The 11,106-nt window shown below is 41.5% G+C and overlaps 1 protein-coding gene across 1 annotated transcript in view; it reads left to right on the top strand.

Annotated features, from left to right (window-relative positions):
* Window positions 1-2,306: 2,306 nt before the first annotated feature.
* HEPHL1 (hephaestin like 1) overlaps window positions 2,307-11,106 on the top strand; it is a 33,919-nt gene continuing 25,119 nt past the window's right edge. The window contains 3 exon segments of the mRNA XM_032679353.1: window positions 2,307-2,412; window positions 2,415-2,438; window positions 2,441-2,474. Of these exon segments, the coding sequence (XP_032535244.1) occupies window positions 2,307-2,412; window positions 2,415-2,438; window positions 2,441-2,474 (164 nt within the window).

Below are 11,106 nucleotides of genomic sequence, written 5' to 3'. Positions count from 1 at the left end.
ATCTCTAATGCCATGTGAGTGGCTGATTTAAGCAATTGAACTCCACACAATATTGTTCAAAGTGCACTTTACCCTATAAATAAACATATTTTCTATTCAAATGCAAAATGCTTACTACTTTATGACAATGAATATTTGCATAACACAGGCACCCTGTTCTGAGTTCTGTAAACTCAGGTGCTAGAATGACAGGACATGAAGTCTGTAGCTTCCCTGAGCTCAGGATAGCTACTCCAGGCAGTGGAAGTATTCTCTGCCGGAGGGTCCCAGACCCTGTGCAAAGACAACAATGGGGTCCTGTTAACCTTCAAGCATCACCTTGACTTTTTCACAACTTCGTAGCCCACCAGCTGGCCTGTGTGTCCCAATCAGAGCCATGTTTGATGTCTATGCCACCAGCTGGAAAAGCTCTGCCTGTCCTGGAGTCATTGTCTTTTCTTTTGCTTTCTAATTATGCCTTTAGAATCACAGTACTTTTAGTTGTTATCCTTCGAGTAACACAACAAAGTGACACAACAAAGCATTAGAGATGAAAGACAGTTTTTAAGTATCAGTGTTTTGGAAGAGAAGATACAGACTGACATGAGAAGCCAAGAAGCTGGGCAGCATGTGGTTTGCAGCCAAAGAGTAAAGAGACAAGCAAGGTATCCAACACTATCAGGAAGACTGCAGGTGCAGAGGATCAGGAACTCTGTACAACACCTATATTGTCCTATCACCTCTCCTCCTTCTCATTGTTCATCAATTAACTGACATGAGAAAATGAACATCAGCATGTATCAAGGAGAGAAGCTTTCAGCTGAGGGACTCCTGTTTTACAGCTGTGTCAAACCAAGCATTTGCAATTGTCTGACTGTATCCTTACCCATGCATACTGGGCTTTCAGTCCTCATAGCTCAAGAGATGCCTGAAACAACCAGAAGCTTCTTTAGCAAAATACTCTGTGTGTCTGTGTGCCTTGTCTCTTAATGTAGATGAGATCTATCATGGCTGAAGACTGGGCTGCTGTGAACCTCACCTGTTTTTTGAGTTATTCTCTGTGTGAATTCAGAGACACCTGCACACCAGTAATGGAGAGAGGTGCTCAGCACAGCTGACTGAGGTATAGGCATGGCTGTTGCATGCCAGGAGGTGAACCTCACACGACTGCCACATAAAACCTCATTCACATCACTGAGCTATGTTTTAGCTGACAGCATTAAACCTGTGACTACCATTTGTGAAGCCACTTGAACCCCTAGCCATGAGTTACCATTTAAGAGGATGAGGTCAGATAGTTCTGGAGCTGAAAGGGGAATTTCACAATTGTTAAAGCTTACAATGAGTCTTGAGAACTGCATTCCAAACCTGCAAGTTTTTTATGCCTTTATTTAGTTAAAAATTAGAAAGAGAGCAGTTTGATTTTGCAAAATGTCTTGCCATCTAGGTGATATTTTTTGGGATGTTTCCTAAGTGGTTTAGAATATACTATCCCATCAAGTATAGGTTTACACTGGGCTTTGCCAAGACAGTAACACAGATATCCTCTTAGAGGAAGTTAAACTATAAAGGGAGGGACTGATTTTCTAGACAACTACATGTGCATGTTAATTACCAAGGTTAATAAAGGGTGATCTTTGTGGTGCCTCAATTCTTAGTGGTCCAAATGAAAAAGACTTTATAAGAGCTCTAATTTCCAGGAATGTTTGTAAAAAAGAGTCTCATTTTGGCCTAAATGGGAATATCTTCAGATCACTTGCAATCTTATAAATGGATCAGAAATCCTAGAAATTGGAGAGGTACTGGCCAATGCTTTTTCTCTCTCCCGATAATGATGGATTACAGCTTAGTGTTCTGCCATTGAAAAAAAACCCAAACATGAAGGTGGCAAGATGCTAGCTTTAGAAATATCAGACATGATAAAGAAGTTAAAATAAAATGTTTTAAGAAGAGTTTTTACAGAGGGGTGTCAAAACCACAATCTACCTTCAATATGCCATATCAGCTGGTCTAGAAAAGAGGACAAAAAGAGCATCTAAACGTCTAAAACCAGCGACTGGCTCTAGCTTGGCAGGTAAGTGAGTAATTTATGCACTCACCAAAGCATTGGCAAAGGTCCTACCATGACAGCAAGCTCCTGCCTAGCCCTTCTCTGCATAGCCAAGCTCTCTACCTATCCGAGTCCTAACCTGCTGAAAAGGAGGAGCTTTGCTCTGTCCCTTCCTTACTTATAACTTGTTGAGAGCTGGGAGGGAGGAGGGGTAAGCTCCCTGTGGTGCATCCTGCTGCTTGCCTGCCCGCTGCCAACCTCGCAGTCACCACCACAAATGTCTCCTGAGCAGCGTGGTGGCTGCCTCTGCACCCTGGGGTTCCTCTGGCTGCTTGCAGTGGTAGAAGCAAAGACCAGAACATACTACTTGGGAATTGTGGAAGAGACTGGGACTATGCACCATCTGGAAAAATCTGATCACTGGACAAAGCCTCTTAGAGGACAAGTAAGTGACTGGAGGCTTTGATAAGCTGAAGGGTGTAGCAACAGCTTTAAACAAAATTGGTTAACATGGTTAATATTGCTGGAAATGTTGTAAGATGGCTTTTTTTTTCTGGTTTTATTCTAATGACATGTCATAGTTGGGATTTCAGCTTTGAGCAAGAGTAGACTTGATAGACTTCTCTTCCATCACAGTTGATTAAGCAAGGTGATAGTAAATGTGCATTTGAAGGAGATGTTAAGGAACTGATATTTTTCAAGAAAGCATCAAGTAGTGGGCTTAAAATCCCCTGTGTGTCTTTCATGAAGAGGCAGGTATTTCTGGGATATCCAAAAGCAAACCCCAACTTTGCTATAATCAAACACAGCATCTTCCAATATGACACAAAAGTCTGTTTAAACTGCCAAAAGATTCTAAGTTTTCTCCTGTGAGATGATAAAATTTGGGGAACTTGGTATGATATTTTGAAATGTGTATAGTACCTATGAATGAGATACAAGTCCCTATATCCCTGAAATGTACACAGCTTTGGGGGACCTCCTTTAGAAAATCTATTTGATAAATGCTTATATATACAACAGTGAATGGTCAGACAGAATTCCTGGTGATCACAAGAACTGAAAATGGAGAGCCTAGGTAAGCACTGTGATGAACTGTGCCTTGGCCAGTGGAAAACAGGTGTCTGTTCTTACATCTGTACTTCTGGGTTGGCTGTGTGTTCCTCCCACACCTGGACATTAGATGGAGGTAGAACTGATCCTTGGTGCATCTCTAAAGAATAATTTGGGGTGGAAGGGACCTTTAGAGGTCATTTAGTCCACATCCTCTGCCATGATCAGAGACACCTTCAACTAGATCAGATTACTCATTTCCAACCTGACTTAAATGTTTCCAGGGATAGGGCATCCACCACCTCTGTGGGCAGTGTGTGCCGGTGTTTTACCACTCTCATTGAGAAAACTTTTTCCTTATATCTAATCTAAATTGACTCTCTTTTAGTTTAAAACCATTACCTTGTACAGCATGGGTTTCAAGCATGTGTGGGAATATTTGTAATATTCACTGATACCTTTGACATGATAGATATAGTTTGGGAGGTCCTTCCTCTGAATCTAGACTTGGGATTGAGGTGGGAGCTGTGAGTGAGGAGTTCCTGGTGCCCATACCAGATCTGGAAGCACACTGGGAGCTGGATGGTGCACCCCAGGAGTTAGAAATGGAAATGTCCTTTCTGACTTTTCGGGAAATCTCAAAGCAATGCTGGACTTTTCTCTACTGGCCAATACTTTTTGAATCACTCTCAGCTTATTTCATAAAGAAAATTATTTTGCCACAAGCAGGAGGCAATAAAGAGTTTATTTTCAACACAAGTTTATGATTATACTTTTAATAAATAAAGGTCAAAGTCAGTAAGTGTTAACCTTTATAGGGAGAATTCAGGAGACACTTTGTTCCAAGCCCATGAAAACAGCTTTTCTGGCAAGGTTATTCCTCATTTGTGTTAAATTCTTGAATTTCTCACTTTCCTACTCTTTAAAGGAGAGGGCAACTTTCTCCACTCACTAAACCAGAAGACCTCTCATTATATAATAGTAAATCCACTCCAATACACTAGACAGATTGGAACTTGTTCTGTAAATTGTATTTGTGAGGTTGTCTGCACTTTGTATTCCCTGAACATCAAGTAGCACATTTACTTTTAAGTCTGTGACACAAATGCAATGCCTTTCACAAAATGGCAAGACAGGGAGGGAAGATAGCTTGTGTCTTCAGTCATCACTGTAATGTAATAATTACAGAATGCTAATTCCAAAGGATTTACCCACAGAGGATTTTAATGTGGACTACACATTCAAGGCTGAGGAGCTGTTTGCCATGAACTCCCTTCATGCAGAATAATTAAGTGATTCTTGTTATTATTTTATTCCATTTTCAAATTGTATTGACTTGAGCCAGAATGAATTGCTTTATTCTGGAATAATAGTGCATCTGCATAAGCATGTGGGTTAAATACTGAACCAGTAATAACTATTTGACTATTCAGTTCTTTAGGATAACCTCTAATGTAAATTTAAAGCAGTATACTAATGGGCTACTTTTCAGCTAATTAATTGGTTCCTATGGATGTTATAAAAAATGTAGTTCTATAAGCAAAGTTTAAAGATTATTTCCCAGGTACTGACAGGGATACATTTTAAGCCAGCTGTGTTCTGCAAGCAGCAACGCTGTGCTCCCTGAGCCTAGCACTTCTCACCTTATGATGCATCCTCATAGCACCCATCTGATGGGGCACTATCCCAAGTTTTATTGTGAGGCAAGTGAAGATAAAGAGGTTGCAGACAAACTGATTATCTTTAAAAGAATTGGTGCATACACATAAAGGAATGCACCCTTTGATTCCCTAGCTAGCCCACAGAGATATAATCAAAACCACTTATTCTTCAGTACTTAATGAAAATCCTGAATTAGCAAGTCTGCAATGGAAAGTGTTACGTTACCTGGATCAGATAGTGACATTTAAGAGATGATTTTCAATGTTGTTATGCCAAAGTCAATAATACCTTCCTCAGCCTTCAGTTTTTAGAAATAAAGAGAATAAAGGAGGCTTCAGTAGCTGAGGCATGGGGCTGGAAATCAAGTGAGCTGATTCTGGCACCAAACACAGCTATGCCACTCAGTTCCTGCTGTGCTGGTGCTGAGTGAGCTACCTCTGGAGCCAGGAATCCTAGTGCTGCATCAGAACCTCCATGGGTGTGAGCTGAAAAGGCTGCCTCTCCCCAGAGTCGATTAGCACAAACCCAGCCCTGTGTTAGCATAACTATTCTGCTTGGATGATAATTTTTATTATGCCTTGTCTTACTGCAGTGCTCAAGGGCCAGTCTACTGCTTGCACAGAACAAGTATCACAAGTATCTTGCTGCACATCAGTACTTTTTATGTAAAGAGAATAATGAGTCTGTTCACCTCTTCCTTTTGTTTTGTCTAATTGAGGCCTTAAGCTGTTCTACTAATTCTCATAATTTGGAGTGTTATGAATGAAACAAAGAAATTTCATTCTCTGTTTTCCCTTCAAAAATTAAACTTACATTTTCTGAAGCACAAGGGCCTTTGGAAGTTGCAGATCCTAATTATGGCCACTGGGCATAAGTGAGCTGAGAAGGTGTTCATCATCCCTTCCCACCTGATATAACTGGTGAAAGAGTTGGCATCATTAAACCATGCTGGACTGGACAGACAAGGTACAAGGTGCTGTCAGTGCTGCTGGATGTACTGCAGACTTTGTGAGTTAGGGCATGGGTATTACTGCAGTAGGAGAGTGAGCTTGGATGTTACCTGTTCCCTTTAATGGTCACATGGGAAATGACCTTTCCAAAGGAAAATACACCTAGGTGTTGTGTCTTGACATTCTCTCCCTACTGTAGCTCAGCCTTCAGGATTAAAATTTAGTTGATAATCCCTTTAAATTAATTTGATACTAGTTTATACTATGGACACTTAAATCTTGCTCTGCTGGTGGTAGAGGTTAGTAAGATTTGCCTGATGTAACAGCTCATCCCTTTTCTTTAGAACACCAATTCTACATTTATCTGGGCCAAGTCTTGCACGTACCAACAGTAACGGGTGTTTTTTGTTACCACAGCATCAAACATGTTTTGAGCAATTTGCCTATGAGGAGATCCCACCCAGACAAATGACGGTGAAACTGTTGTCACAGATGCTAAACTAATGGCTGAGTCATTATGTGGCCAAATAACCCAATTGCAACAGCAGAGATGATCATTGTGGGAAGGGTCAACATCAAAAGGACATTTGAGGTGAAATCCTGGCTCTAATGAAGCCTGAGATGAGTTTTATTATTGACTTCAGGGGAAGTACAAGTTTATTGTAGGAGAGAAGCCATCGTACCACACCAGTGTCACCTCAGAGCTTCATCTAAGATTTTATGAATTTGACTGACCTTTTCCATGGCTCGTGTGGGTCAGAAAAAGCCTAAAACATTCTTTGAGGACTTTGTATCTCTCTCTTTTGAGGACACACAACTTACTTTGTTGTTTGATGCTTTGTGGTCAGGGCACCATTGTATTGGGACGAAGTTGGGATGATGTTTTTGGTCTGTGTTTGGCCTTAGCCACCTGCAGTAGTTTATAGTTCTCCTTGCCAAGTTCACCGATAAAACAGCGAATTTGGCCTTGGAGGGAGAACTTCTGTATAAACTGTTTTAATTGGTCTCTTGTGATTGGTCAATGGCTCGTCAAGGGCATTTGGAGGAGAAAGTGACGATGAGATGAGGAAGGCTCGCCCCCAGACTCAGTTGGGAAAGACCCCCAGGACTAACTGCGCACACGTGAGGGGATTTCCAAAGTTCTCACGCATGCGCAGAAGGGGTGCACTTACATAACCAAGGGGGTGGGATTGAGAACCCCTGACGAGGCGGTACTGGCCACACCTCCCCAGGCAGGTGTACTCAATGAACTGTATAAAAGCAGACATGCTTTCCGTGTTGGGTGGCCAGCTCTTCCGAAAGGGACCAAGTTGCTTTAGCAGGGACGCCTGCTGAAGTGGGAGCCTGCCAGCCCTTCGGAACACGCAGCTGCTCAGAGAGGCTTTATTACTGGTTAGGGTGGGTAAGACTCTCTTATAGGTGACACCTGGGTGAGTAGGGTGTCGAGCCTTCCTTTTAGGGTCTTTTTGTTCACTTTTCTCCTTCCTAATCCCTTTTTCTTGGGTGCCTGTTTTTACAGTTAGCCCCCATTCATAATAAATAGTTACTTTGTTAACTAGCAACGGTGTCTAGTTTTCCACGTTCCAGTATCTCTCAAACCTTTTTTTTTTTGCCAATAAAGTAACCCCTCCCCGATACACACCATCTACAAAGGTGAGTTGGCACCACCAGTCCCCCTCCACTGGCCATTTCTCAAGAACAGACACTGCATTGGCCTTAGCGTGGGAGTCATGGTTTGGCAGACAGTTACCCTAAACAGATTATATGACCCAGGGCTTAAAATGGTAGGGGCAGCCTGGACCCATGGGCACTATCCCTGCTTACTTCAGCCACAGGAAAAATCTGGAACTCTGAGGTAAAAAAGCTGTTATAAACTCAGTCATTGAGTATATGAAGAGAATAGAGAGTAAGGAAGGTTTCACCACCAACAGATTTTAGGGAATAAACCCATGAAGATGCTTGTTTAAATGTTTGCCAGTGTAAAATCTATGGAACTTTAGTGGAACAATAAAAACAAAAGGAAGTTTTCATTTGCCTACAGTTTCTCCCAGGACCGTACAGCGGCTATTGGCAATGTTAACTACAGGAAAAAAAATCTGGGAGTCCTATCTGCTAGTTATCTGAATGCTGATTTTTTGGCATACAGCAGCAAACAAACTCAGAAGCCTTCAAAATTCTACCAGAGAGGATCTAGTCTCCAGGCTACTAGGGAGCTGTTTACTTAGCCATGCACACCATAACACAGTACTGGTGTAAGCACCTCTTGGAAAACATAACATCTGTTAGGGCTGTAACCTTAAGATCAAAGATAACATACATGGTAAAAAATCATGGCAAGACCTTCTTCTGTGTGGTAAAAGAAATAAGTGGAGAAAATTTCACTTCACTCATGATCCTGTCCTAAATCATGATCCTTACTGGACCAGCAGATTGTCTGCATTTCTAGTCTGGAAGTAGAAGCTATGTGACACTCTTGTTTTACTTCCTTCTCTCATTTGGAAGAGACTTACTGTTCATCATTGCAGGGACATGGATGTCTGTAATTATGTTAACACTTATTTAAGGAATTAGAGTTAATTCCCTATTAATAACTCACTGTTCCATGCATTTGCGTTCCAACTTTCCTTGGATGTTAGGAAATACTGAGGTGTCAGCAGCAAAATGAAAACCAGGTACAAAAATAAAGGCAGGATTGCACTGCTTTCTTAGTCTGAACAAGATTTTTATGCCCTAATTTGCAGAGCCTGCTTGTCTCTGTATGTGAACCTCAAGACTGCCCTGACTAGAAGAGATGAGGAGGTAATCAGGGAACTTTTATGGGTACAGCCCCAGAGGATGGAGTATTGCCCTTTGCTATCAGGAGTGGAGCTGGCAGAGCATTATGTGTAGGCTGACAACTGAGTTGGAGGGAGGTAGTTAAAATTAAGAGCAGCAGTTCTTACATCTGCACAGACCAGAAAGATGGAAGTGGTTCAGGCATTGGTATCACAAAATCACCGGGAGGATGAAACAGTTTGCAGTGAGCAGGGAAGTATGAAGAGGGAGGGAGAAGGTTTGTCTTGTGACAAGAGAGGAATTACAGATAAGAAACCTTTTGGCGCGAGCTCCAGTGATCCTTGCAGGTCCCTTCCGACTCAGAATATTCTGTGATTCTCTGATTCTGCAAAGGACTTTAAGCACTGTAATGTGCAGCCCAACTTCTTTACACTTGTAAAGAAGCACAGATCTACCAGCTACTTGCGATGCTGAGGTGGGCACCCCAAATCCTCCTGCATGAAATGGGGTAGCCTGGGCACCTAGAGCAGGACTAACAATCACCAATGATCCCTGTTCTCAAGTACTGAGGGCAAACAAATGGATGTGCTGAAAATACACGTCTCTGTGCATACAGAGCATCACCTACACTGTGAGTGCTGCAGCTGATACCTACTGCACTGACAGTGGGCTCTGCAGCTCCAAACAAGGGGATTGTTTGAATAGGACCCTTTCAGAAAACTGCCACAAAAAAAAGGCTTCTTTTTCTGCCTCCTAGATGGCTTTAAGTAGGAGACAAGCAAAGATCCAGATATTATAGCATGGCTTTATATGAGAAAGTCTCCAACGCTTAAGCCTAGAGGATTTTCTTGAACTTCAGTAATTAACTGGATGTTGGAATCTCTGATCTATGCATTTAAAAGAGCTAGGCTCATGTCAAACATCAAACAAAGCCTCATCAAGCAGTGCATTTGCTGAAGTAGGATTCTCCTTCTTCAGGAGAGACAATGTATCCCAGGTGTGTTATGGGAGAGTGTGCAAAATTGTCTGGCATGAAAGCCAAGGGCATAAAGACACTGTCACCATGGGGAAAGTATGGTGCCATTGGTGGTTGATGAAATTGGAAAAAAATCTCTTGTGAAAATAGGGACTTTTCAAAAAATCTATCAGATATTTTTCTAAAGAAAATTTCTTATAAATCGTTAAAAAAATCAATTCATAATTCGAATTAGACATAGCCACATGAATACGTTACCATGAGGTACGGAAGCATGTGCATTTACACTGAACTCCTACTGACGCTATTTACTGCTCCATGGTAAGGACTCTTGTAGCAGCTCTTCCCCCCAGGCAGTGGAAGGTATCTTCTCCTTGATGAATGCAGTGTGACTTGCCAGGTCTTGCTATGTGCACAGACAGTTACCACAGACCTGCTAATTCACTGAAAATCCAGATTTCTTGGCAACTCATTCCTTAACTGTGCTATTGGGGTGTATTTATCTGACGTGTGTTTTTCTGTGAAGCAGCAGACTGAGAAGCTTCTGTCCCTTCCCCTCCATTCCCACAGTCTGTTTCTGCCGCAGCAGTATCATTGGCAATGTTTCAATTTGTGCCGAAGCTTGTGGCTTGTTATAAAACTCATGTTTTAAATGAAAAAATATTCTTTATGGAGGCTTTTGTATCTGAATCAATTCAAGGGCCTGTTTTAGACAGTGACAATGGAGATGCAATGACCACATGGGGGATGTTGTGAGTTATGGTGTCCTAGAAATCATAGAATCATAGAATGGTTTGGGTAGCAGGAGCAGTGTATCTTATGGTGAAGAACTTACAGCAAATCATACCTTTCAACTCATGCAATATCCACCACTTAGGTTACTGGCACTTCACAAAAGCATCTAAAAAAAACTGGTTAAGCAGGTGCACTGACCAGTCTCAAAAACTCACAATGAATATAAAATTGCTGTATTTCTGCCAGTGATACTTCAGGAAAATTTAGTTCAGCTTTACTGCAGTTTGTTAGGAACCATGAAAGTTCAAAAAATCTTCAGGGAATGAAAAAGCTCATGGAGCAGTCAACCATGGTGAAGTTGGTTATACAATCCGCTGCTGGTTGTGTAGCAAAGCATTTTATTTCTGCTCTCATTGTGTGGGATAATTAGGGATTATCAACTCTAACCTGGAGAGAAGCAAAAAATGGATTTTATATCATCAGAGTTGGGATGAACATGGGTTGCGAGTATGATGCTATAATTAAAAGGAAAAAACTATTTCCCAGTCGTGTGAGAAATATTGACTGGGAACACCTCTGACCCTAGCTGGAACATTATGTACCTATTGTGTGAGTTCTTATGTTTAGACTTCAAAAGAGATAGGGAAATACTGGTTTTCAAAAAAGAGCTTTGGGAAAGATTTGTGGCATAAAGAATGTCAGTGTACTTGGTTTGTCCAGAAGAAAGGTAGGAGGCAATTTAGTCAATTAATTAAAACTTATGCAGGTGTCTGCATAGAAAAGAAGTTCTTGATGGCACTCTCTCCTTTGATCTGAAAGAGGGCTTGATGGAAACCAGTTGGAGTGTGGAGCTGGATGATGTTAGACTGCAAATACAATTCAGGTTTCAAAGGAAGCAGGTATTTAAAAGCTATAATATGTTAACC

This window comes from Chiroxiphia lanceolata, chromosome 2 (assembly GCF_009829145.1).
Source record: "Chiroxiphia lanceolata isolate bChiLan1 chromosome 2, bChiLan1.pri, whole genome shotgun sequence".
Lineage (NCBI taxonomy): Eukaryota > Metazoa > Chordata > Aves > Passeriformes > Pipridae > Chiroxiphia > Chiroxiphia lanceolata.
Note: the sequence above shows the minus strand (reverse complement) of the source record. Positions and strands in the feature narration are given on the sequence as shown.